Source organism: Pelecanus crispus, chromosome 11 (genome assembly GCF_030463565.1).
Source record: "Pelecanus crispus isolate bPelCri1 chromosome 11, bPelCri1.pri, whole genome shotgun sequence".
NCBI lineage: Eukaryota > Metazoa > Chordata > Aves > Pelecaniformes > Pelecanidae > Pelecanus > Pelecanus crispus.
In genome coordinates this window covers 38,122,027-38,149,870 of record NC_134653.1, presented here as the reverse complement: position 1 = coordinate 38,149,870, position 27,844 = coordinate 38,122,027, and the positions used below count along the sequence as shown (strand labels likewise).

Below are 27,844 nucleotides of genomic sequence, written 5' to 3'. Positions count from 1 at the left end.
GGGTGGCTGGGGCGAGCCGGCGCTCGGAGCCGTTCCTGTGCTCTTGCTTTGCTCCTGGGGAGAGCGAGAGCCAAGCTGGGGGCCCGGCTCCGGCGTTCCCGGCTGCGCCGTGCCCCGCGCCCGCAGGAGCAGGGGTGGGCGCGCGCCCGGCGTGGCTGCGCCCGCTGCCTGGGCAGCCGGCTGGGGCGGGGGGGTTGGCTGAGGCTTTTTACCGCGTTAGAGAGCGCTGCGGGATAATGAATTTAGTGCCTACTGGATTTTAACAATATTGGCATCAGTATTGTAAGACCTCCTTTTTAGTATCACCCCTTATTTTGGAAATACGTGGATTTGAATTTATATCTCAAACCAACATGTCACGTTTGAGGTTCAACAGGAGGAGTCGTGGAGTCTTACCTGTTTGTGTTTGAGTGATATGCTCAGAGGTCTCTGCAGATATGAATTCACCCTTTTTTTTTTTAATTTTTTTATTATTATTATTATATTTAGCTCTTCAGTTCCATGAGTTGTAATCCTGTTACAACAGGATACGGGTAGTTGGAAGACTAGACATAAACTATTATTTAAAGAAGTGGCCTATCTAAACAACAAAAAAACAAAAAAAACACTGCCTCTGCTTTTTTTGTATAGCTTTAATAAATCTCCATCGTTTGAAGGGTGTGTAATGTTGGTGCGGTAGCGACAAGCAGCGGTTACTGCTTGTCTCCCTTCTTGCTGGTTTGGGGGGTTTTTGTTTGGTGTTTTTCATGAAGACAGGGCTGGAATCTTCTATGCCTAAATGCATTACTCTTTTAGGTAGGTGTTCCTTCAGCTTATGTGTGTTCAGCAGAAGAGCCTGTACTTGGATGGCACTGTAAAAGACAAATCACCCGTGCAGATCTTTTCATTCCTCTGAAATCAGAATGTCGATGCATTTGCGGGTCACCTGCAGAATGGCCGCAGATGCCTCGCCTACCAGTTTGTTTCCATTATTTAAGAGGATTGCTGTATTACCTCAGTCCGCCACTATCAGAATCACGAGGTGACCGTTGCCCTTAATTAAAACACCCAGAGATTTCATTGTGAACCAAAGCCTAGGACGTGTATTATGCATTCTAAACAAAAACAAACAAGAGATGGTATTGGACCTTGCTGCAGCCTTTAACTGGAGAGCTGTCCAGAAAATAGCGCAATAACTGCTGGAACAAACAACTTAACTGCTGTTTATGTCATTGTGAAGTATTCTTGTGTTTCAATGTTTACTATTGTTTGGAGTGTAACAGTCCTGCATTTGCACATAAGCACGAGCCGCTGCGATAGAGGATAGGTCATCGCGTTAACTTCAGCTTCTGCATGAACACTTCGGTGTGATTCAAGGTGTATCCTAAACTCGTCCTGTAACCCTTGTGTGTTCTCTAGGTAACCGGCCGTAAAGGTTTAGATCTCGACTGCACGAATGCATAAAGCAACTGCTGCTTTTGTCACCGACGCTCGTTACCTGCCCCCTCTGCGCCCAGAGGAGGGGGGGTGTTTTTCTGGGGATGGAGCGCGTTCGTAAGAACCGTTCCATCCTTTGGGAATCAGCCAGTTTTTGCTTTGCATATTACGTGCTTCTCAACAGAAGTGTGGTATGTTGACTTTAAGGATTAAATGAGTGTGCATTCAAATCTTTATGGTACTGATGGAAAACTTACTGTGACTTCCAGTGAATAGTCAGATGCTACCTATTTAAACACCAGTCATCCAGCTTTTTCTTGCGTATTTATTAAACAAAACTGATGAAGTAGTTGGGTACCGAGAAGTTCGGAAAGACTATTATGCATAAACTTTAACCGCTGTATGTAAACTTCCACTTTCCTGTGACGCTATTAGGCTTTGTACAAATACATTTCTAACATCCAAGTATTTAAAAGCATCGCGATTATCTTACTAATTCTGTAGACTGTGCTTTGGTTCTGGAGTGGAACTGAGGAAGCGATAGCCTCCCAACTCTCCGCGGGAAGACATGCGAAGCGCAGGAAGCCACGCTGTCGTTAGCCAAATAAAGCGCTCAGTTCCAGGATTCTGATGTGTCTCTGAGAAAGGGAGGTGAAAACCAGCACGCCGCTCGCTCTTTTTGCCCAAGTAGGTAACCATGGGTGCTGTATGAGTTGTGTTGGGTGCAGTTGCTTGATGCCAGTGCTCAATTGGTACAACTGTAAAGCCTCATTTCCACTGAGCCTCTGCTTGCTTTTTTTCTGCACAATCATATAATCCGATGTGTTTGGTCTTTGAGTACTACATGTGTATTTTTCAGACGATTAGTTTTGAGCAATAAAGTTTGATATTATAAAATGCTCCAGTGTGATCAGTATTACAGTACCGTAAGCGTATTTAGAAAAAGCAACTTTTATTTCTTGATTCCTGTAGGTATTTTTAAATAGAAATTAAATCAGTACAGGCTCATTGGTTATGGAAGTACTTATCTTATCCCTTTTTTGGTAAGGAATTGAATGTTTACCATGGTTAGACATCGCTTGGAATGAAACAATTAAAACTTTTGCTTGAGCTGGAATTTGTTTTTTTACTTAAACGACGTCACGGTTGGAAATGACGGCACCCAAAGTTGCTGGGTTTGGTACCTGCCGTCACACGCCTGCCAGCTGGAAAGGGAAGGGGTAAGGCAAGTCTGTGTGCTGCAATAGTAGGTATTTTTGTTCAGTCCATATTAAGTGTACGTTAGAAGTATTTATTGCGATTTAAAACGGTTTTTCCTTCCAACAGTCAGTGTCACTGTCCACTGCGGCGTGGATCACAGTCCGTTAAATTGATGCTCGGTTCTGAGCATCTCTACGGGAGCCACTCGGTCACAGCCCATAATGGACACTGGAAGCGCAGCTCAAGGCGCTGGGCCTCCCGGTGCAGCGGCCTTCGCTGCCTGCGATCCATGCTTACGATGTTAAGGTTTGCATCCAATACGGCTGCCTGTTCCTCTTGCTGCACAGGGGTCCCAGTGAAACAGGCGGGAGGGTGCCGGAGGCAAGATCCTTGTGAGCCTCGGGCAGGGGCTTGGTCAGAAGACAGACCGTGTCCACAAGTACTTCTGTTACAGCCTCAAACCCTGAATAAGCTGAGGTAATGCTCCTGCAGCTTTTCTCATTCTTCAGTAATCACTGGATTAGGCATCGCTCTTCTGTAAATGTATTTTCCGTGAGGCTAAGGTTAGCCTTTTGACAGCCACTACAGGTTCAAAAAGCCTCAGTGGGGCAGAACTTCCTGGAGATCATTGTGAGGCACCTGGTGAAGGTATCCCCTGAGCACTTACTAACAGGCTGAGAGGAAAGGGAGCCTCTTCAAAAATGAAAAACTTCTTCCTTCCTGCCACGATGGATGGCCCGAGGGGTGCCTGCACGGTTATTGCTGGCTGTAAGGTTTCACTGGTGAGGGTGTGCCTAGACCGATGCCATCTCAGCTCCTAGGTCACAGGAAATGAGCTAAGCAAGCCTTTATTGTATCATTGGTGACGCTACGGTCTCAGAATAAAACTGATTTCAACTGTGGAAATGCTAGCAGTTTTATTAGAATGCGAGTTGGTTGCTTTCTAGTGAAGCTTTGGCAAGTGAACGACTTTACTGAAGGTTTAAGATTGCTAAACCTTGGCTGGCTCTGCTCTGCCCGGCCAGCAGCCGCGAGCGCGCAGTGCTGTAAGGGGCTTCCCTGCGTCAGGGCCCTCCCCGCTGCTCGCTGCCTCGGCTGGCGTGACAAACAGCAGCTGGTCACCCGCACCTCCGGCGCGGTGCCTCAGCCTCACGCTGGAAGGGACGGGGCTGCGTTCAGATCAGCCCACGTTTCGAACAGTTGTATCTGACCGTAGTTGCAGACTACTTTATTTAAAGCTATGTTTCAACTGCCTAACGAGCGAGACCACCGTCTGTATTACCTCACTCAAACTGCCCCCCCCCCGACGGCAGGAGAAAAGCGGGATTTGGCCTAACAGTACATAATGAAATTTAACTCGAATCAATATGATGAAATAACGAGGAAGCCTTGCAACTCCTTTGTTGTAGAGAGCTTTACTACCTGGATGTTACCGGAATGATGTTCAGCAGTTCACAAGCAAAAGCAGTTTCTGGAAAGCGTCTCTGGGGAGCTAAGCCAATTCCCTCTCTTGGAGTGCAGTATCTACGCCTTCGGAAGCGGCCGGGCTCACGTCGGTGTTGGATGGGTTGGTACCGTCTGAGCGCTCAGAGTCACGTCCCACCGCTGTGACGCGCGTGGCATCGGGCGCTGCTTCAGCAGAGCTCCCGCCTGCGTAGTCGACCCTTTCAAAGAGTATCAGTAGCTCACAGTGCCTGGTCTGCGGGAAGAGATCCACAGCCATCGCTTTAACGGGGCGGAAAGAGGCTCCTTTGACCCTGTTGGAAGGGGCCCGGCAAAGGCTTCATGGGAAAGGGGGAAAAAAAAAAAAAGGAAGAACCATATTAATGTTTCAGTCTGCTGGCCATCACTGCTGCTCTTGTAAGCAAGCCTTTCCCTCCCCAAGCCTCAGTTCCACGACAGGGTCATTTGCCACCCCGAGTATTTCCATTACTACTTGTGTATTGGGCAATACAGTTCCAAGCTCGCCGTGTGTCAGCTCTTTCTGGTGAAAGGTAAACCTCAATGAATATGGCTTCAAAATAAAAATCCGATGACTGTGTTCCCCCCACCCCTGCAAAAAGCACGTTTTTCTCCTTACCACATTTACTTAGTCAGCCTGATGAAAGAAATACTCACTCCACAAAGTTATTCATTGCGGCTCTGGGGTTGCAGGATACATAGATGAGCTTCTTCAGATGTTCAGCTCTTCTGATGGCAAGAATTACCTTGGAATCTAGATGAGCAAAACAAAGAGAGCTGTTAGCAGTTCTGTGTGCGGCAACACTCGCAGAAAAAACGCCAGCTTGTACTCCAGCACAAACGGAACTGTTGCAATACCCAGTTGCTCCAGGCTGTACCCAAAGCCTCCTGCTTAATTCATTCCGTTGGCGCTTTCTTAGGGTCACCACAAAACACTGACCGGGAAAACAGACTCAAGGCAGACTTACGCAGCCCCGCTCGTGGTGGATCTACGATAGTAATCAGGTTCTGAGGAGCCAATACGTTAATCAGGGAAGGAACAACATCTTCAGCCTTCCCACAATGGAATTCGATATTACTCAGCTCTATTAAAAAAAAGGAAAGATGTTATGAGAGCACGTCTCCAGTCAAAGCATCTTCTGGTACGCTCAAACTGGACATTACGTTCTGGTGCCTTAGAAGCTACAAACCGTTTAGTCTACCCTGAGAGCTGTGTAATTTAAACAACAGCCGGTACTTCCGATCATTTAAGCAACAGTAACTTGAGCATCTTCCATTATCCAAACTAAAGCAAAACCCCACAAAAAATAACTACTGTTAGTGCTTTATTTATGAGGGTAACTGTGGCTTCATCGCACTTTTACACTGAAATGTTTTATTTTTGGAGGGAAAAAAAAAAGCTAGCTGTTAGTCAACAGGAAAATTGATCTCACAGATTAACGCGGTGTTTGTTTTCAAGACAGATTAAATGTTTAAAACGGACAAGGTCACTATCAACAACATGTAATTCCAAGCTGCTTAGATAATGTAGAGAGAAACCAGCTATACGACTACTACACCTCTTACCAAACAGAGCTCTTGGCATTTTAGCTTAACTAACCGTTGAGCTGGGCATTCACTTTGGCATCCTGCACAGCTTCTTGGCAGAGTTCAATTCCAATCACTTTCTTTACATTCTATAGAATCAAGGCAAAAAAAAAGATCGGTCTGTGGTATGTAAATGTAAATTTAACCATTATTCACAGCATCAGCAATTAACTACTATACATGAACACTAACTAGTGCCTGGTCAGAGAATTACTGCCTTGCAGCCAGCAAAAGGGCTGAGAAGGGACCTGCGCAAATAAAGAGGGACTTTTTAGACTGCAGCTGTGGGATGGACACCATTTATCCCAACCTGTACGTGACAGACTCCAGTTATGCTGGCATCTGTCTTTTTTGGGGGCCAGATTTCCTTACACGGTCTAGCAAGGTCTGCTCTAAAAATGGCCTAAGGAACATTGGTTATTCATTAGTTAAGTGGATAGATTCTAGAAAATTTTGGCTATCCTACAGAACTACCGCCTCTTTTGACTGAGTGAGTTTCAAAATAATTTAGGCTGCTTGACACAAGGGTGAGTTTTCATAATGATTTTGTAAAACAGCTGCAGGCAGCTTAATCAGAAATTAATTGAAAAAATTAAGATATAATGTGTTTCAAGTACATCAAGGATTTTCTTTCACCGTAAGCACAAGAGAAGATCTCCATCTGTTAAAAGTAGATTACATCCAGGAAGAGAAGTTGCTTGCTCACCTTTGCCAAAGAAATCCCGATGGTTCCTGTACCACAGCAAATGTCGAGTACGGTGCTCTCTTGGCTCAGTTGCGCCCACTCCCTAATGGCGGTATACAAAACTTCTGCAGCTTGGGTGTTTACCTGTGGAATTACGTGTCAAATAGGTCTACATCTTCATAAAGAGTAAATGTGTTTTAATGCGTCTTAGGAAAGCATGTTTTCTTTCTCATGTTTCTAAGAAACGAGTCAACTTCACACACACGCTAAAATCGGTGTGACTGACCCAGACCAGCACGTGTTAAGAGCTCACTGTTCCATTGTCAAAGTCTCACTCAGTTCCCTCTGAGAAGCAATGTTTTGTTATCTATGTTCTAGTAAAAATGTGACTTGTTCTACAGTACCCAAAAGGTAAGTTTGGAAGCTAGAGGAGACAACAGACGAAACAATTAAGCAAAATGCTAAACAATAAAGTGAAGCCCAGACTTTCAAAACACCTCCTTTCCTTGAATAGGAAGTAGTAAAGACTCAAAACCAGGAGAATATAACCACGACAATAAACTCAGCAAGCTTTATTTTAACATTGCTTGTAATACTGCTTTAAAGTAAATGCTGTAATTACACATTACGGTTAAGGAAGTAGTGTGTAATAAGCTTTCTAAACTGGTGCCTCTAACGCAAGCGTATTCTTTGTCTTAAAGAGCAAGCAAAGCACACTATGTGGAAACAAAAAGTAGGCTCTCATCTACAGCAAATAATAGAAAATACAGTTTAGCTTCAACGTATTTATGATGCCAAGTGATAACATACTTCCTTCTTATTTCAATACTTTCCATTTCAACAATACGGGCTACCTGCTGTGGCCTCGAAGTGTTGGAAGGGAGGAAATAATTTTTGGAAAAACAAACAAAAATTAGTACTACAGACTCCTGAACTACATACTGTGTGTTCTGCACACATAAAGGCTGCTGTTCAACAAGAGGCAAATGATACTGAACTAGTAAAAAGAAAAAAAAAGTTGTCTTCAACATGTCCCCATCAAGGTTACGCTCATTTGCTGTTTTTACAGCCAAACATAACTCAAAGGTACTTGAGTATCACACCAAATATATAAAAGATTAAATCTCTAGATGTAGAATATCGTTACACAGAATTAGCCAAGCTTAAGGGCATTAACGCAAATCCAGTTAAATTAGCAACTTCGTATCATCCTTACTTGAAAAAATGCGTGAGGAGAAATTCTAAATTTTAGGCCGAGAAGTTCTTCATAGATGTACTTATCACCAGCCACGTGCTCCAAAGGCAAGTCTTCCAGATTAGGAGATTTCCTGGGGGGGGGGAAGGCATGGGGAGACAAAATAAAGGGGCGGGGGGAGACAAACGTGTTTCTTACAATTTTTACCAAATCTTAAAAACTGCAGTACTACATGCTAAGCAGTAATTTATAGCAGGCCAACATTTATCATATCCTTTTAGAGACTGTCGTCTTAGCTGTTTTTTTCTTACGGTGTACAATTGTTCCATTGACATAAACAGTAGGACCTATGTTGTCTCTAGATTAAGATGGTGTGAGCCTTGTGCTCTGTGGAAGAGGATGGGGAGATTAAAAATATCACGTAAAATAGAGAAGAAAGGAGGCAGAAATTACTGGTTGATAAGAATAAATATCCATCTACTGCAGTAAACACCTCTACAGCTTGACAGCCAGCAACGAGTAGTGGGTTCGCCCACTGAAACTCCACCTGCCTTTATCCAGCGAACACTACAGGAGAACGGGAAATTTCAGGAGTCTCTTGTGGAAAAGGTAAATAACTGTTCAACAGATTAGTAACACTGCTGCTACTTCTATGAAACAGCCAAACAACGGTGTGGAAGTGCTACCTGCTTTTCTGTTGCAAACACCAAAAATCCAGCCACCACCAAAACCCCCCAAAGTCAAGTCAACCCCCTCACCTTTGTCCTTCCTCCACAAAGTACAGAGAAGTAACGCCACTGCTCTTTCCCATCTCTTCTGTGAAGTATTTCGCCAGAGAGCTTTTCAGGCCAGCTAGCTCTTCTTTACTTAATTTCTAAAGGTTTCATTTGAAAGAAGGGAGAATAATCATCTTAGTGACTTAAAGCTATGGTTTAGTGTATGCCTTCTATAAGCATATTAATTACTTGTGCATTTGCACATATCAGACTAGTCTAAACAGAAGAGTAGTAATGCAAGGTAAACTACACCAAGCAATTATTCTACTTCTCTTTTGCATGCACTATTCATAAAATCAAATGTATGTAATTTTAAAGCTGTGTGTCTGAGCTGCACATTATAGATCAACTTAAATACCTGAGGATTAAAATAAACAATCGCCATAATGTGGCCATTCCTGCTGGTACGGACTGTGAGCTGTTTCCAGTGACCTTCGTAGGTTTCTGGGCTGTAAACTGAGTAAGGAGTTGACCTGCAATTTTCAGAAGCTCAGTTACTTAACAGAGAACTATTTTTTTGCATAACACTCAATAGTTTATTGAAACAAAAGAAGTTCAGTCATGCAAAGTGATGAAAAATGTGAAGTACAAACAGAGGCTACACTGGTTTGTCAAGGAAAGAATGACTTCCACATCTTAATTAAGAAAAGAGGAAAAGAGACTGATGAATAGATCCTATCTCCTAGTGCAAAATAATCTGTCCCTACTTCTCACAATCCTCTTACCCATTTTAACGCATCCAAAATTACAGATAGGATATAGGCAGCTTCTCACCTCATTCAGAGAACGATGCAACTTTTTATAATGCCTTCATCAGCTTCTGTGCGTCATACCAAGTTCAAACTTTCCACCTTCGTGATTCTTCTGAGGTTTCAATTTTTGAGGATTTAATTGCTTTCTAAAGAAACCACTCCTTTTTCTAAACAGTATTGTTGCTTAAACATACAACTTTTGCTTTATTCCTTGTTGTAGGATGATCCTTCTCTTCATCCAAGGAACCGACTGACCTTTGTTATTCAAATTCCTCTTTTAAAAAGCCTTTTTCTGAGTTATTTCTTTCCAGTTAGTGGAAGAAGCTCTCAAATAACAGACACTTTCTACTGTAGACTTAGACATCTCATGGCTTGCAAGAAAGCTGTGTTTGGCTGGTATCTGTCCCTCCACCTCAGAACAGCTGACCAAGAGCAAGGGAAAAAGACCCAGTGATCTAGGCACAAGATGTAAACATCAAAGAACCGCTGAAAATTGAGAATGGTATCTCTTAGGTCCTAAAGCTCAGAACAAACACTAAGCTTTTCAGAATATTTAACTTTATAAATATTTTTGAGTAAGATATCAAAACCTTTATGGATAACTCATTTTACTTATGCTCACCTTATGTAGTCTTGGAAAGCTTTTACTACTTTTTTGGCAATAGCAGGAATGTGAATAGTATCAAATGGCTCCACTACAGCACATGTACCACCCTTATATTTGCCAAGACGACAACCCACAGTTTTGTCTTCTTGATTTACACCAATCCCAATCAAGAACTCACATTTGTTGCGATATTCGGTCTAGATTTAAAATAAAGTTATGTAAGATATTTACATAGCACTTATTCGCACATGCCAAGTTTCTCCTGAAACAACCCTCATATGGTTAAATGCGTTTGCAAATGGACACATGGCATTTAGTTCATATGGAAGATATTCCTGGATTTTGATGTCTGAGAACTAACAGCATTAACGAAAAAGTATGAGTAAGTCTTGTTACTTAAAGAGCAAAATATTGCTTCTGTTGAAGAATGTTTGTATTAGCCTACAACACAAGCTTGTAGGGACAGCATATTCATTTTAAAGGTAGAATACCCAGTTAATTGTAATTATTTTTCTGCTTCCTGCAGGTATTTCCACACAATATTTACACGAAAGGCAACAATATCTAAAATTCATCATTCATTACAGAAGAAGAAGAAGTCAAATACTCGGTTTTGTCCACTGTCTCTTACAACCCAATAACTAATTTAACCCTAACCTCATTAACCCCATTCCATACTTTACCTAGGATGGCATTACCTGTAACGGTGACGCTTTCACTCCCTCTACTGGGCAACACAATTTATTATACTTCTGCTTCTGCAGGAACAACCAAGGCAATAAAGCTCTGTTGTTATTTCCTATTTCCCTGTCCAAATCAGAAACAAAAATTGTAAAGCACACATTAAGAAAAACTGAAGTTAACAGTTGTACAAGACTTTTTTTTTCTTGTTTTGTGTAAGGCATAAAAAAGTATCAGATTATCAGATGAAGAGTATTTCTTCCAGAATAATTTTTTAACAGACAAACCCCCTCCAACTTTATAAGAGCTGTAACCTGAAAAAATAAGTTAAATGTAGTTATAAAGGTATGTACTAGATTTATCAATATACCCATGTGTGAAAAGAACGCCAATTTTATCCACATAACCGAGTAATGCAAGAGATAGACGCAATACTTTGATCTACAAAAACCAGGCATGAAAATTTGAGGTGATTTTTAAAGAGCAAATCCTAATAGCAATTGATCATCTCTACAGATAGATTACCTCTTACACCATTTGACAGTGCCAGATCATTTTTTTAAGGGCACAAACATCCCTCTGCTTAGGAACAGCAGACCTTAAAAGAACGCCCCTTCATTTAGCAACCTTGAGGCTGACCGACAACAGCAAGTTTTGCCAGCTGGAACAGTTTTTGAGTCCTAATATCGCAAATTATCTTTTATTTACCTTGTCGGGGGATTTGGTTTTTGACCTACCTCTAACTTAGAGATAGCAACTTGTGCAAATTTAGCTATATCCCAACATAAGGCCAAGCCTTGTAAATATTACAGTAGCTCTACAAACAGGAATTACTTTGTCAGCTTCTGCAGCACTTGTTCGCATTCCTGCTTCTTTTGGGCCAGCTGCTCTTCGTAGGGCACGTTCCACAGCGGGGTCACCACATCCGCTATTTGCTGGCTCAGGGGCTCCTCTCCGCTGGCGCTGGAGGCAGCCGGCCGCTTCGCCTCTCCCTGCTCCGTCTCCTCTTCTTTCTTCCTTTTCTTTGCGATCGGGTCCGCTTTCGGCTTGGCCAGCCTGACGCTCAGGTGCCGGCTCTTCCACAAAACCCCGTGGAGCACTTTCATGGCCTTGTCCCTCTCCTCCTCGCTCTTAAACGTGACGAATGCAAACGTCTGCTTCCCGAAAAGTTTTATCTTGTGAGGATTGAGTCCGTATTTGGCTAGCAACTTTTTCACATCGTTAAACCCGATGTACTTGGGAAGGTTTTGTATTTCTACTTTATAGATCTCGGAGGTGAACAAGTCTCCCTTAATGTATCTGTACACGTCGGGGCAGGCTGCGGGGCTCTCCGCCCGGTCCCCCCCGCCTCCATCGGCCTTGCTCTCCCCCTCAGCCCCGTCTTCAGCCTCGGGCACCGGGGCCGCGGCGCGCTCGGGGCCGCACCGATCGCTTCCCTCCTCCATGCTCCCGCCAGCCCCGCGGATGCGGCCGCGCGCGCGGCGCCGGCCTCCCTCAGCGCGGACACCAGGTCAACCCCGGCGGGCCCGCCGCTTCCTGCCGGGGGCGGGGCTGCGGCGTCACGGACGGCCGTTGCCAAAGGGGAGGGGGGGCGCACGATAGAAATATATATTTTTTTAAATGTCTGCCCCTCACCGCTACCGTTCCTCGCGTGTGGCGTCAGCCGCGTCGCTTAAAATTAATAACAGCAGCGACTAAAACGTTACGGCCGGCCCTCACGCCCGCGGGCGCCATCTTGGGTCGGGCGGCGGGGCGGCCGCCGCCATGCCGCGAGGCCCGACGGGAAGCACTCGGGAACGGGGCAGCCCAAAAAGCTGCGGCGGCGGCGGCGGGACGCGGCTGGGCCGGGATCGGCGGCGGGGGCCGGCGCGGCGGGCTGGGGCCGGGGTCTGTCGGTGTCGGCGCGGCCGGCGCTCGGGGGGCGGCGGGGCGGGAGCGCGGGGCTGAGGGAAAGGGGGCGTTTCCCATCGGGCCTTGCGGCGGCGCGGGCCGCGGGAATGAGGTAAAGGCGGGAGGGGCGGGGGCGCGCGGCAGGAAGCTCGGCGGGCAGGCGGCGCGGAGCGCAGCGGAGCGGGCCCGGCCCCATGGCGGACACCAGGGTGAGCGGCGCCGCCTGCGAGCGGGAGGCTCCGCCGCTGAGCGGGGGGGCGGCGGCGGCCCGGCCGGGGCAGAGGGCCCGGCGCGGTGGCGGGGAGCGGAGGGCGCGGGCGGGCGGGGGGCCCGAGGTCAGGCAGGGCCCGGGGCCGGGCAGGACGAGCCGGGGCCTCGCCGGGGCCTCGCCGGAGGGCCGGGAGCGGCGGCGCGGCGGGGGATGCCCGGCCGTGGCAGGCACGCGCGTCCCCTGGGGCCCGTCCCTCGGCGGAGCCGAGCGGGGGAGGCCGAGGCGGCCCGCTCCCGCTCCGCCCGGCCTGCGCCGGCCCTGCCCGAGCCCCTCGCCGGCGGCGGGGTCCCGGCTGCGGCCCGGGCGCTGCGCGGGGCCGCTCCCGCCCGTCTCCTCCGCGCCCCCGGCGGGGGGAGCGCCTCGTGCCGCCGCCGCCCGGCGGGGGGGGGGGGGGCCGCGTGCCGAGTGTCGCGGCGGGGCGGGATCTTATCGTGATAACGGGATCTGCTCGCTCTCACGTGCGGCTCCTGCGCCTTTCTGGTGGCTTCTGTGCCGGGCCGGCGCGCTACCGCGGGGGGAGCGGCTCGCCCCAGGAGGAGGCCGTGCACAAAAGTTTGGCCGCTGTTTCTTTTCCTGTTTTCTTGAAAGCAGATGTCTCTTAATGTCTTTCTTGCTTTTTTTTTTTTTTTTTCTTACATAGGGGACATTAATGCTGGCTGCTGTGATGGTGTTGACATAACCAGAATGTATTTTGCAACAGTTCTTACCTGATTTCCCCCCCCACCTTTCCCCCTTTTTTTTTTTTTTACCAAATAGTAAAAAGCAGACTGCGTCATTTCAGTAGCTTTACGCACGTGTGGCACAGACCTGCTCTGTAAAGGATATTCTAAACAGAGCCTCTCCGTCATCTGGAAATGGAAAATAAGATTTTAGTGTCCTCTGTGTATAGATTGTTTTTTCTTTCTCTGTTACTCAACAACAAAAAAACCCCAAATCAGTTCCCTTGACCTGAGATAGCTGTTTGTGGCCTCATTAAACTTGCAGATGAATGTCGCTCGGGGCTTCTCTGCTGAATGCTTCTGAGCAGTGCATATGTATGAAGTACCAGAGATATTTATCATTACTTAGTAGTCACATACTAAAAACAATTCTTAAGCTTGATGGGTGCTAGGACAGATACCTGAATAACTAAATAAGAAGTAGGATTTTGGCCATTTACAGGTAACCTAGTTCCCCAAAGAGCGAAAAACTTAAATTATTTCATGAGTGGTGCAACTGTGCTTCAAAAATACCTTTGATTGTGGGTGATTCTCATGCATAAGACTAGAAGAATGAACTTCTGGATGTAATGTGTCCCTTAAGCTGGGGTAGGTGGTTGCTTTGGTGGTGTGGGTTTTTTCTTTTTTCCCATTAATGATGGGTCATTAGCCACTGAGAAATGGTAGTGCTTTAGTAGCATAAAACGCATTATATAGGAAAAATAGATGAAGAAATTATTTTTCTATAACCGAGAGCTGTTGCTCCAAGGCCAAGCCTCTGCACAATTAGTAAGAGTGGTAGGACTAAAATATCTGCAAGAGCACCTTCCCTCCCTTAGTTTAACTGTATGTTGACTTTAAAGCCATTTGTTCTCAGCTGTAGTAATTTTTCTTTATTGTTACAGGGTATTTCAGTTACTAAGATCTAATTGCTGCATAGTCATAAATGTTTTAATTTTAAACATAGATATAAGTACTTCAGCTTTTAAGTACATAGCAAGTTTTGTGGTTTTCTTTTTTTTTTTCTTTTTTTTTCTCCTCTTCAGGAAACACATGAGGAGCATGATACTTCTACTGAAAATGCAGATGATTCTAACCATGATCCTCAGTTTGAGCCCATCGTTTCCCTTCCTGAGCAAGAAATAAAAACTCTGGAAGAAGATGAGGAAGAACTCTTTAAGATGTAAGAATATTTCTGTCTATTATCTAAATGCTTATTAGGCTTAAACTTGAATGTGTTTATAAAAAGCTAGATAATTTGTTAGGAATCTCTGTGTATGAAGCAGTAATCCAAGTTGGTTGGTATTTACTGCAGTGGCAGATTCAGATGATTGATAATAATGCCCCAAGAAACTCTAAAGTCTGGAACAATAGAAGGGAGCTGATGTTACAAATCTGGCTTCAGTATTGTTTAGCCTAAAAGAAAGCATTAACCTGGATAATAATTAGAGGTTTGAAATTGTGTGATCACAGTATAAAGCAAGTATCTTGGGAGAAAAAAAATGAGACGTGTATAGTGTTGCTGCTGCATCCCCATTTGTAAAGGGTGATGTGTGGTATACCGAAACAATGAAAGCAATAGATGCAGTACAGTATTGGGGCATTTGTGGCAGTACCTTTCTGTTGTCTTAAACATAGTTCTGTCCTTAGATTGGGCTTATTCTCAAATCAGGATAGCTTGCTTAAGTTGTATGATCTGCCTGAAGAAACATGTAGGATAAAGGCTTAAGAAGTGTTTTGAATTTGATCCGTGATGTTTGCTTCAAATAGGTTTAAAAAATACTGCTTTTAATCGCAGAAGGGTATTGCTCATCTGGAAGAGAGATTTGGGTTCTCCTTATACAGATTCTGGTAAAAACTAAAGTGATGGACAGTTTGACAGGTAGCGTGGTGGGATCTCCGACCGTTAGGCCTCTCTGCATGCGATGTGCAGAATCGGATGGAAAGAATAATTTTTTTTTATTTAAAAAGGAGGTGGGAAATAATAGTGTAAGTTCCAGTGCTCTATGGGTTTGTGTTTATGTCTACAAAGAGGTGAAGGAGGAAAGGAATCCTTTCTTTTAATGCTGGTTGTTCTGATAGCTAAAGTTAGGGGAATCACCTGCTGAATGCCAGCTGGACTTGGAAGGAAGCTTGCTCCAACATCTGACACCTTCTCGTGAAGGACCTAGCTTATTACAAGTCCCTATCCCTTGCTCTTTTATAGAAAAGTATATTTTTATATATCTCCTGTAGTGTGAGCAGGTGCGCCCTTTTCTATAGCAGTGTCTTAAACTCCTCACTAGCAGAGCTCAGTCTGTCTCTTGGGTCAGTTTTGACTAATGTCCCAAACTGCTCCTGTTTTACTTTTGGCACATTGGCATCTTGAAGATTAAACAGGGATGTTCTGAAGCAGGTATGTTGCACTGCAGTGCAGCACTAAGCTTCCTTTACTCCTGATTTACGAGTAGCAACAACCAGGTGTTTGGAGTTAAAAGGAAATGACTGACTCCAGAGGGTGAGGCACTTTGTTAACAGTTGATCAAACATTGGGCTTGGAATTCTACAAGAGTCTTTACTTAGCCTTAAGATGCTCAGTTTCTTGAATTAATAAATACTGCTGGTTAGATGTAGCAGTTGTACATAACTCTAGCTATAACAAAACCTGTTAATGAGCTACCTTAATTTAAAAGGCTGTGTACACCAAATGTGTTTATCGTCCTCCAAAAGTGTGTCCAGAACCTGTTGAATTTTAGTACTGCTGTTGCATAATTCCTAATAGTTTGTTATTAAATTTTAATTTATTATATCAGTTTCTAAATTTGTATGCTGAAGTAGAACAGGGAACCTTACAAAAGGAATTGTTTTCTTTCTTGTGTGTGGCTCTTAAAAACAACTGTACTGTTCAGTCGAGTATGCTGTTTTGATAAATGCTTCTACATGCAGGGTAATTTCTTAAATTCTCTCTTCTTCAAGGCGAGCAAAGCTGTTCCGATTTGCATCTGAGAATGACCTTCCAGAATGGAAAGAACGAGGAACTGGTGATGTAAAACTCCTGAAACACAAGGAGAAGGGAACAATTCGCCTCCTCATGAGGAGGGATAAAACCCTAAAAATCTGTGCAAACCATTATAGTATGTTATACATTGCTATGCTTTTTTTTTTTTAAATAGCTTGTAGAGTTGTACATTGTAGATTAAGAGCTCAGTGGCTTTTTAGTAGCAGCTAAAGAATTGCTGTATGTCTTTAAACAGGCATCACATTTACATTAGACTATAAATACAGTTGTCTCTTGCTCTGCACGCAAGGCTACAAGCATCAAAGACAAAGAGTGCTTATTTTCATTAATGGAAAGAAATGAAAGAGTTTGTTTTGGTGATTGCCTGCCAGGCTGAGTCTTAAAGTTGGTTTGGTTTTTTTTTCTTCAGACTCTGATAATGTTCTAAAGACACTTCAAAATTTAGCTGGGATAGACAGACGTTATGTGATTGCTCCCAGTGTGTGTGTGCATGGTTTTTTAATGATTAATAGAGTGTAGAAAATGTAGGCCTTAATACTGTTTAGTATAAGAAATTAATGTATGCTGGCTTGTTTTCATAAAAGAATGAGAAATAAGCAATCACGTAATAATTTACTACTTTAAGCTAAATGTTTGAACTGGTAGAAGCAATTGCTTGACCATCAGAAAACAGATACTGAGGGGCTAGACTAATCTGTGGCTGCCTTTCTCTGCTTGTGAAATGAACGTGGTATATTTGGCCAACTCATTCAAAAATAATGTGTTTTGAGAGCTGATGGAGCAGGAGAGGTTTGTTCCTTTGATCCTCTTTGAATAGAAATAAACATGAAAGGGCAAAACAGACTTGAAAGGCAATATAACTAGGAACAAGTAGACTAATTTGGTAATACTTCATTACTTGCTTTGGTAATAGGTTTTTATATGAAGGGCATATAGTATTCTGTGGAGTTAAACTACATTTAGATAACTTGAAATAACTTGTTTGAAGTAGCTTAATACAAATCTGAAATCAGAAGCAATAATGCTTGTTTTCTTTGGGTAGATCTCCTCTGAAAGTCAGACTATTCAGAGGACACAGGTGTTCCTGTTTAGTAAATAAAATGGCAAATATGAAAGCAGTGTAGTCACCAACCAATAAGCATAAACCTTTTGTTTAGGAAAATAAATGTTGTGCATATGCAAAACAGAACTGATAAATTTATAGTGTTCCTGTTGAGTTTTATTTTTCCTGGAAAAACTGCTTTCAGTATAGATGTCTTTATTGAATTTATGCTGACTCATAGGTAGGCAAAAGGACTCTTCATTTTTGCAAAACATTAAATGAAACAAAATATAATTTGATCTCTAAATTTAAAAAGTGCAAGTGAGTAGACTCTTCAGACTTCTCCCAAACTAAACAAAGGACCCAAAGGTCAGGGAGGAAAAAAAAGCCCTACGTAAACTTTTTGCATGTGTGTAGTGTAAAAAGTCTTAGAGTAGTGTGAGAAGTAACCTTCCAACTTCTCCAATGAGTCAGGTGAAGTAATTACAGTGTCTTGGAGGGAGAGGGCTCCATTTACTGGGAAGGAACAAATGGGTTGAAAATATGATGTGCACATCTTTCAGCACTGCAGAATTCTATAATACCGTGTGGTAGAGTTTTAAACTGATGGGAGAGAAATAAACCTGATTTGATGACTAAATGCAGGAATAATGCTTTTTTTTTAACATAATTTTTTGTAGTATGTAGTATTTTCAATGTGCAAAAGAAGAATGAATGCTGTTTGTCTGGATGCCTTTTCTTCCCAAACCATTTGACTCTTCTTCAGAGTTACGCTTAGTGACTGCATCTCTCTCAGTATTGCAGTCATCTGCTTTAAACAAGAATTGAATCAAACTCTGTTTCTGAACAATAGGGAATCTAGCATTCTTTTATACAGTAATGGTCTTGCATCATTTTATTTGAGGACGTAAGGAAAAATATATACGGGCACCATTGTCTTCTATTTATGCAAAAGTAATTCTGTGTAAAGTGCTTTACATAACCACCGCAGTCAGTTGTCAGTAAGATTTATGGAGGCTGGTGTGGAAAACATTTACTATTGTGCTGTGTACATCTTTTAATGCTTTCTTTTCAGTCACACCCTTAATGGAGCTGAAGCCTAATGCTGGGAGCGACAGGGCATGGGTCTGGAACACACATGCTGACTTTGCAGATGAAAGCCCCAAGCCTGAACTTCTGGCAATCCGATTTTTAAATGCAGAGAGTGAGTGGACTGGCACTGAACTGACGTTGATTGTATAGTGTTATGTTACAGTACATGTCTAAATGCTGCCGTAAACCACTGTTGTAGATATGCTGTATCTTACCACTGCATACTAGTGTTAGCTAATTACTGCTTTAACTGAGAGAAGTCAGTTAATCCCTTAACCATATGTGTTGACAAACAGTGTAATAATTAGGTCTCCAGTAATATTTACAGAGCTTTCTGCCCTAGGCACTTTTTTTAACTTGAGCTGTTTCATGCAAGTGTAATGCCAATTAGAATAAAACTAAAAGCAGTAATATTCTGGGGTAGAGAGTAATACATGCAGCTTGCTTTCATTTATCTCAGGTGTTCAACTGTAGCTAAGATTACATTTTTGCATGAGAAGCCAGGAAATACTGACCTGAGATTTCTGGTCTATCTGCATTAGCAGAACATTTGATTTTTTTTTCTTTTTTTTAATGAAGTATGGACTATCTTCTTTGTTTTGATTAAATGGAACACTCAGTGAAAAGTGCTAGTCATACCCAACCATCATACTAGTTGGTGGCTTTTTCTGGAGTGACTACATTGACTACCAGAAGAGAAAGTAGGTCTGTAATTACATATGGATCAGCTAGTAGGGCTGAATGACAATGTAGCTTTCCCAACTCCTTAGGACTGAATCAAAGAAGTGGTTTTTTTTTTTCTTGAAGAAAGCAAAATGTAGGAGGAAAAATGTTGTTGTGTTTCCTGCTTTTACCATTTGCCATGCTATTTCAGTGTCCGCATTAGCCACCTCTTCTCCCTACATGCCAGATGGCTAATAAAGTGGCTCTCTAGTTTATAACTAGATGGATTTGCCTACATCTGGGAAGAACTTAGTATATCTTGTTTCCTTCCTTTTCCTCAAGTCTCCAACATCATATTGTTTAGCCAAATTTTTCTGTCCACCTGCTTAGTGCTTGCTTCTTTCTTAATCAAATGAGAAATGAAAGGCTTTTGGTAACTATTTGCTCATCTTTGAAAAGTCTTTCCCTCTTCCTGGTAGAGGTTGTTCAGCTTATTGAGTGTTTTGACTTGAGGGAGTAGTCCTGTTTGCCTGTTTACCCTTTGCAGTGCTGACTGAGCAGATGACAGGTGAACAGACATAAGTGTGCCCCTTGAGTATCTTTCCTTTTTGAGATGCTTGGAAAGGAATCCATACAAATACTTCCTGGACTAGTTTGAGTGACTTCTGAATTCCTGTGGGGCAACAGTGACCTCCTGTGGTCAGTCCAACCAAGTTGGCATACTAAATTACCTTCTTTATAGCTCTGGTGTCAGAAAGCACCTTGCCTGATCTGCTTTTGTGTCTTGTTGCTTGTATTACTTGTGCAGAAGCAGCATTGTAACTTGGATCAGCTGCTTGGAATGACTGTTAAATCAGGCAGCGGCTTAGACCAAAACATAATGAAGGTTATGCATCCTTAGCTATTGTAGTCAGGAATAGCTTGAGGCCAGGCCTTTGGGTATTGAATCTGAATGCCATACTGATGAAACGGGCTTTATCTTCCATTGTTGATGCTAAGAACCCTAAGTTATGGTAAGGATGTGGAGGCCTTTTAGGGTATAATGTAGCTGACAAGGGTAGTCGCTCAAAGCTAAGCTTCAGTCTTTTGCACACAGATAGTCGTATTGGCAGTCTGTGACTTCATGTTCTTATTCCTGTAGGCTAGGGACAGCTGGGAGTTGCAATAACAACAAAACAGCTCCTTCTGGCATTATGTTTTAAATATTTTGCAAAATAAGCTGCTTTAATAGACTTGCTAAAGAAAATAAACTGCTTCTGCATAAAGATGTGATTCAAGAATTTTGCATAGCATCTTGTATGATTTTAAACTAGATTGCTTCACAAGTGCCTACAAGTTTTGCTTACACAAAACTTCTCCTCAGGTATCTTTCCTCAAGATTGGAAGTATTCAATGTTGCAAGGAGGTAAAACTAATGAAAAAATATTCTATCTTTACTGAAACAGATGCACAGAAATTCAAGGCAAAATTTGAAGAATGCAGGAATGAGGTAGACAAGAGAGCAAAGAAAGGTAAGGTTAAACGTCTAAGTGTAGTACTATGCCCCTTTTTCTAGCTGTTTGAGTGGTGATAGCCCCCTGGGGTATCGCTGTGTTTCAGCAGACTCACTCTGTACTGAACTGCAGTCTTCAGTTCAGGTGCTTTTTCTGTCTGCGAGAGTAATAGTTCACAGGAATGACAATTGCCTTCTTTCTCGTAGAAGGCTGTTACAGTCGCTGTTGGGACATTGCTTTTTTGGAAAGGCTACTAAGGAAGCATTTCCGGTTTATAGTACGCACATGAACTGTCAACACTGCAACCACAGTCATATTTCCTCCTTCCAGTTCCCCTTCCCAAATTCCACAAATACGTAATCATGCAAGTAGAATACTTTTATAGTTGTTAACATGTACAAAGTTGTAGCATTTCTTCGCAGGTCTCTATTAAGTAAGAGATTAATGCACCACCTTGTAGAATGGCCTCTGTGACAAGATATCTCACCATGTAAACACTTCCCTTCCATCTTTCTAAAGTACAGATTACTTACTAGTGGTCTGCAGTCAACACTTCAAGATATTTAGATCGGCATTTTTCAGTCTCAAGAACTTCCTATTGCCCAGTTTCAAACGGGGGAACTTGACTTTTTGGTTAAGATAGGCAAGAAGCTAGGGACTTGAGACATTTATTTGACTGGACGCTGTATGGAGTCTGTTACTGGTAGCAGCAAAGCTGACCAAATGTTACGTGTTTCTCCAGCACTATGATTAGGCCCTTATTTAGTGATTAAAAGATGCAAGTGGTATTTCTTGAATTCTGACATCTGAGGTAATTACCTAAGGGAAAGAAATTGAATTCATCACTCCAGTGCTCAGTGGAGAATTTCTTTACTTTTGTTCTTATTCTAAATAGCAGCTAAATACCACCTCCCTTGCCCTCCACTTTGCTACTCTTTCCCCTGTAACAGGAAACTCCATTACTGCCTGTATGTAACTTTTTCCTAATCAATCTCTTAGCAGGCACAGACAAAAACGATAGTGCTGATAAAGTTGCTGAAAAACTAGAAGAGCTTTCTGTAAAGGAAGAGAGCAAAGAATCTGAGAAGAAAGAGACCAAGGAAAAAACTGAAGAAAAGCAATAAATCATCCTGGGCCTTGCAGTTTTTCCTTTACTTTTTTCTTTCTTTTCCTTTTTTTTTTTTGTTTTTCTGTGGTGTTTTTTTTTTTTTTTTAATTTTTACAAGGGACTTTATAAGGAACTGAATTCAACGTTCAGGTTGTTTTTTCTAAGCTTTTTGCCCTTTTGAAGATGTCTTCAGAAAATCCATTCCCCAGTCATGAAAATGTACTGTGCTAACTTTCTTTTCCATAGTGGAAACACTTATTTATAGTCATCCAAAAGAGTAAATAAAACAAACTTGAAAACAGCATCAGAGGACAGAACTGAGTTTTCTGTATACTTTAAAGGCTTATAATACACTTGTTTCATTGGGTGTTGAGATACGTATCATCATACCTGTGGATTAACTAGGTTAACAGACTTACCAACGGGAAGATTAAGATTACTTACCTTACTTTCTTATATGGCTTCTAAAACTAGTATAACAGACCTTTACATACTTTTTGTGCTGTGTGTTGCTGAGCAGGGAATGTGCCTGTGGTTCCTGAAATGCAGCAGACTTCTGGAATCAGACGATAGAGCATTCCTGGCACACTGTTAATGGTGTTCCATCAGACAGCGAAAATAAAGCTGGGGGAGAAAATGTATTACGTGAGACTTGAAGTATTTTGGTCTTACGAAACTCTTTGCTCCCCCCCCAAATTGTTAACATTACAAATGCTTGACTAGCACAAAGCTGTTGCTGTGGTCCCAGGTCTTCCATGGTGTGCTACTTGCTGACTGAAGGCAGCAGCAGCCTGTTATACGAAGGTGTATGCAAAGGAATCTTAACTGTTTGAGTACCTTACTGTGAGATTCCCCCTGTCAGCATATCATAAAAGTTGTACTCTAAAGCTTTTTCTCCAGGGCTTTGGAGCTTGCATTGTTTTTACAAATTGGAGGGGTTCTGAACTTTTTAAGACGCATGATGGGAGGATGTCCCTCTTGGAGAGTGGCGGTCTGACATTCACTTTGGAACAGTTTATTTTGTTGTACACACTTGAGGTGCACTCTCATTGCCAGAATGGGCAAACTGATCAAATCTCTTCCCTGCAAAGGTTTTCTGTTTATCTGGCTTCAAGTTAGTGTTAGAGAGTAGGAAAATAAACTAGAGTAAGCAATAAAATCAACACAATTTTTAAGTCTGATAGTGTTTAACAACGAATTTGATTAATCTAATACAAGGGTAGTGTTAGGATAGCGATGGAATTCTGTAATACTGTTTCCAAAATAATGATTGAAAACTTGACAACACTTGCTAAATTTTAAGACTGTATGATATTAACATTGGATAGCAAGACCTTTTTATCTTCATAAGGAGGCTTTCCAAGTAGGTCAGGCTCTGCAGTCTACCTGAGGAAAATAGATTTATAAAAAAAAAAAAAAATCTTGTCTTCTACTTAGCACTGCCTTTTGATGCTACAAGAATTAGTCTTAAATCTGGAACTGTAATGAAGGTACATCATTCAAACAAAGTGATTCCTTTGGTGTTGTGCGTGTTCCCCTTCCAAGTACAGCAGATATCAAAAGTCTGGTTATTAACAAAGACGGTTGAAAGGCAAAGTAGAATGCTCTTTAGTGTTTCTGGTTTGGAAATAAAACAAGACAAAGCTATTCTGAAGTCCTTAACGTTTGAATGTAAAAGCCAAATCTTTATCCGTGAGTCACTGTAAATTCTCTGATCTGATAATGTCAAACAGTGTGTCTAAATTGATAGAAATGACATTTAAAAATTTCAAAATAAATTTAAATTTTCATTTAAAGGATTTGCTTTTTATTTAAAGTACTCTTACTGGGAATGCATTTTTAGCCTGCAGGGGCAAAGCGATGAAGGCAGCAAATGGGTGAGTTTGATTTCACTGTCAAACATTGTACAGAAGAGGGGAGGAAACACTTGAATGACTGAATTTATCTTACTCTTAGACATTTACGATTTCTGCTTAATTCTATTACCCTCTCTTATTCCCCTCTTTACTTATTCATGCATGCTTAAATGATTTAGACGTTTCCATTCCTGTTTAGGTTAACTGATCCATGTTTACAGTTCATGGATTACCACCATCCTTAATGCAAGTCTGCAATCTCAAAGAGCCAAGTTATGAGACACCACTAAGTCAAATAATTTCTCTGGATAGCATTTGGCTGAAGAATGGCTTAGTCTTCTAAACTAGAGGATGGTTAGTCAGTGTTCTGGTCACTTTAGAAGCCATACGTGTGCTGTTCTACAAATTAAAAAGCAGTGAGTATTTTTAAAATTGATCTGGTGAAATAAGGCGCTTTTTTTGTGTAAGTCATTCTAATGATAAACTTTCCTATATGTAACATAGACTACCAAGAGATGTCTTTGAAATGTTTTTGTAGCTTACTGTATACTGAGTGTTCTAGAGTTCTAGCTGATGTAGTGTCGTCTTGTCCCCCTGCCCAGGTCACCAGCTATTCATGCTTTCCCTCCATCCTCACTCTTAACAGGGTTATTGAGATGATAGAACCTGACCTGTCTTGTCAGGCAAGAGAGACTCTTAAAATAATAACTTGGCTCAAAAATTGTAATAGTCGAAATTTGACAAAAAGGTAGGCTTGTAGTGCAAAAGTTCCTTCCTGAACTTGTGGGCAACTACTAAAATATGTCAGTTGCCTCATACTTGTTTCTGAAATGGCAATAACTTCAGTGTGATTTAAGTGTCTGAACCTGCTTTTAGGTATTGTGTCATCAGTAAAATGGATCATGCAGAAATTTTTCATTGTTCAGGCACGATACAGAAATTCACTGAATCTTTAATTTCTGCACTTTATAGGGGTGTGTTGAGACTTAATTTGTCTCTAGGATTCTAGAGACAAATTGGATTCTGGGCTACTTTAACACCTGCGGTTGAATAGTGGCTGCTTTCCCTTTTACTCACAGTGAGGCGAGGCAACTCCTAGTGTGTTTAAATGTAGACTAAAATAATGTGGAATACGGTTTTAATGCAGCTGGCTAGAGAATAAAATATTTTTAAGCGCTCCTAACTTCAGTAACAGCATTACTGAGAATGAGGCTGAATCTTACAGAAGGTACAAGTGAAGGTTTTTAAGAGGTTTTAATCCATTTTTAACAAAAATGGAAACTACAATAGGATTCGTAAAGCATTGTCAGGTGCTAAGTCTGCAGTTTGTACAAATTCTACTTGCTTCAGGTGCAGAAAGATGCTGTATAGCCAGGCTTAATGACACAGGCTTTGTTGGTACTAACAGTTTTGTGTGTGCGTAAACTGGATGGATGAGTGACTGAGGACACCTGAATAATGAATTTAAGTCAGAAATAGTTATATTTTGGCGAGCAACGAATAGTGTTGTCTTAAGAGGTAGTTAAGGTTTTAAAAAAAAAAAAACCCACACAATTTTTTAATTAGAAAAATTAATTCCAAATAGTTCTCTCTAAATCCTGTGTTAATTATTTTGAAGACTACATTAATAGTTTCTTTTTTTTCCCTCCAGGATAAGCTTGTATGAGTGATACTAAATGTCTCATTCACAAATTGCAAACACCCCAATTGCTGTATTTTAACACTGTAAATGATGATTTTTTTTTTTTGTGGAATAAGGTAGCTTGTATCAAACACAAGTTCTGTGATACCAGAAACTCAGTTAATCTTCTCAACACTATGCAGACACAAGAATGTTGTGAATCTTTATTTTTGATGCAACATGCTCAAGAAATACCAGTACATTAAGGGCAAAAATATGAGTATGAAATAGTTCTTTCAATTCTGTTACTAATGTCTTGGAACCTGTTTACTTTAAAAATTTAAATAATTTAACTGAAAATGAGGGATTGTGCATACACCTTCCTGATGGAAAGAACGGCGATAGGGCTGCGCACAGGAGGAGGAGGGGTGAGGTTTGCAGGTGTAGCACCCCTCTTCTCGCGTGGTATTCCGCGTAGATGCGTGGGGAGCGATTTGGTTCCGAGAGCATCCGCAGCCTGCGAAGGAGCACCTGCAGCCCGGAGCGCCCGTACCAGTTAGGAGCACAGATCCCCCAGCCTGGGAACGTGTCGGGTCCGGGGGTGGATGCTGTGCGTTGTGGCCAGCAGCGAGCTGCGCTGAGCTCTGACTTCCCACAGCAGAAATGCTATGTCTTACGTTGCTTCATCTCCCAATTCATTCCCTTGAATAACCCAATGGAAAAGTTTAATGTTACTAAAACTTTCATCTAAAGAAAAGACTGTCCAATCTGGAGTTTGGAAAACTCAGCTTGATACCTTACTGAATTGCAATTATTTGTGTAGAAACAGAGATTGTGGGGGAGATGACATTATAGTGTTCAAAAAACGGGCAGGACGTGGCACTTTGGGACATGGTTTAGTGGGCATGGGGGTGTTGGGTTGATGGTGGACTGATGATCTTAGAGGTCCTTTCCAACCTTTATGATTCCTAGTTTTTTACTTTCATTATAAATGATCCAGCCAGCAAGCCAGGAAACACAAAATTGCTACCCCACCCTTAATTGGTTTAGTGGTGGACTTGGTAGTGTAGGTTAATGGTTGGACTGGATGATCTTAAAGGTCTTTTCCAACCTAAATGATTCTATGATTCTATAAACCGCCTTTTTTTATCTCCCGTACAGATTGCCATCAGCTTTCAGTGCTGAGTACTTAAACAGCGGTGTGGTTATTTAAAACAAACCCAAACCTCTCTCCAGTGAAGTCTCTGTGGCCATCTTCGTTTATGCCCTCCTGTTTCCCAGCGCACCTATCTCTTCGGGCTGGTCCAGCTTGTTTCTAGCAAGCTGTATTTTCTAAGCTGTCTGTGGCAAGCTAGTGTCTTAATTTTGATTAGCGAAACTAATTTCAAAGCATTCTTAAATTGCTGAGGTCTTGTTTATGTGTAAACTTGCACTAGTTTAGTGAGGTGTGTATGAAGGACAATTTTTTAATTTTTGCTGTTATGATGGCTTATTTAGGATTTACTTTAAGGGTCTTCCTAATTAGATTTAGTTAGAATTACTCTTTAAGAGGAATTACCAGTCTTTCACTAACCTTCACTAAATCTTTGAATGTATCATTTTCAGGGTCAGGAGATAACGAAAACTAACTGCAACAGATCAGAATAATTTTGCTTGATGAAGGAAAGTTTGAACTAATCAGCTGTAGAGTGGATTGTACATGTAAGTGATTTCTCGGACTGTAGTTCATGTGAAAACAAGGTGCGCCCTCAAGTAAGCTTGTGCAATTGTATAATAAGGAAATAATTCTTCAAGTTGTGAAAACTGACAAGCACAGGAGCAAAAAAAACTTATACTTAACAGCTGAGTAGTTATTAGTAGCTACAGTTATGCATCAGATTTATGAACACTGGTGTATTTTTCCAATATGCAAATTTAAGTATGGAATATCTTTGTCCACTTGTATCACATTAGACATTAACCACTGACTTAAGACCTGTTCATATTTGAAAGACTTGTGTAACTACTTTGCTACAGTCTCCTAGTGAAAATGCAGCCTACATGAGATCCTGAAATTGCATTTGTAGAAATACTTCTTTAAGTATTAACAGCAAAGCTAGGGTTTGTGGAGTATAGCTTGTCTGTTATGCTTTTAGCCAATATAATGGCAAATGTTTTAAGTACAAACCAGGTGCTAGCACGATTGTGGATTAGATGTTATGTACGACAAACTGTTTATTTTGTGGAAGGCATCTGACTACTGCAAGTATTTCATGAACTTGATAGTCTTAAACTTATTTTCAACTTTAAAGCTGGAGAAGCTCAGCTTTTTGTTGTTTATCAGTCTTGACTCTACAAATCTACATCAGCTGATTCATTGTCTTGTAGATATTAACTGTTGTATCAAGATGTACAATTTACTTACAAGTTCACAGAGAAGCTGACGGTGTCACAAGTTCTTGCCTATTCATGTTGTGCTGGCTGTCCTCATTTCGAGTAGCTCCAAGTATATAGTTTTCTAATGCTGTTTTTCCATAAAAGCAACTATAGCTATGTAAACATCAACAAAGATGGATTGGACATTAAAATGACTATTTTGCATTCTTTGGAGGATATTTCTCAAGACTATTCTACTAGGTATAATTAAAGTTACATTGCTTCATATAAATAGTGCTTATCTGTTTTAATATCCTAATTTGCTGGTACATGAATCACTGTTGGCTTTCTGGGTTTCAGCAGCATCATTTAGAGTGATATTCCATTCTAGTGGAGA

The 27,844-nt window shown here is 41.8% G+C and overlaps 2 protein-coding genes and 1 non-coding gene across 5 annotated transcripts; 2 read left to right on the top strand and 1 right to left on the bottom strand.

Annotated features, from left to right (window-relative positions):
* Positions 1 to 3,808: 3,808 nt before the first annotated feature.
* Positions 3,809 to 11,805, bottom strand: TRMT2A (tRNA methyltransferase 2A). 2 transcript variants are annotated; one of them, XM_075718327.1, is made up of 12 exons: positions 11,195 to 11,805; positions 10,378 to 10,486; positions 9,695 to 9,876; positions 8,679 to 8,793; positions 8,303 to 8,418; positions 7,566 to 7,677; positions 6,371 to 6,493; positions 5,678 to 5,753; positions 5,046 to 5,162; positions 4,735 to 4,831; positions 4,145 to 4,397; positions 3,809 to 4,038 (listed from the first exon to the last, which is right to left on the bottom strand). In XM_075718327.1, the coding sequence occupies exons 1-12, from the start codon at positions 11,803 to 11,805 to the stop codon at positions 3,979 to 3,981; spliced, it is 1,971 nt and encodes a 656-aa protein (XP_075574442.1). In that variant the 3' UTR covers positions 3,809 to 3,978. The 2 variants fall into 2 exon arrangements, with proteins under 2 accessions (XP_075574442.1, XP_009484296.2); XM_009486021.2 differs by having other exon boundaries at positions 4,000 to 4,397.
* Positions 11,806 to 12,397: 592 nt separating this feature from the next.
* Positions 12,398 to 21,916, top strand: RANBP1 (RAN binding protein 1). Of its 2 annotated transcripts, none has more exons than XM_075718329.1 (6): positions 12,398 to 12,459; positions 14,266 to 14,402; positions 16,175 to 16,332; positions 18,335 to 18,463; positions 20,460 to 20,525; positions 21,510 to 21,916. In XM_075718329.1, exons 1-6 carry the CDS (start codon positions 12,445 to 12,447, stop codon positions 21,629 to 21,631), a joined length of 627 nt encoding a protein of 208 aa, XP_075574444.1. In that variant the 5' UTR covers positions 12,398 to 12,444; the 3' UTR covers positions 21,632 to 21,916. The 2 variants fall into 2 exon arrangements, with proteins under 2 accessions (XP_075574444.1, XP_075574443.1); XM_075718328.1 differs by having other exon boundaries at positions 21,507 to 21,916.
* LOC142594632 (small nucleolar RNA SNORA77) lies at positions 20,613 to 20,745 on the top strand. Its single transcript, XR_012831521.1, has one exon. It is a non-coding gene; the product is annotated as a small nucleolar RNA SNORA77 (small nucleolar RNA).
* Positions 21,917 to 27,844: the final 5,928 nt, after the last annotated feature.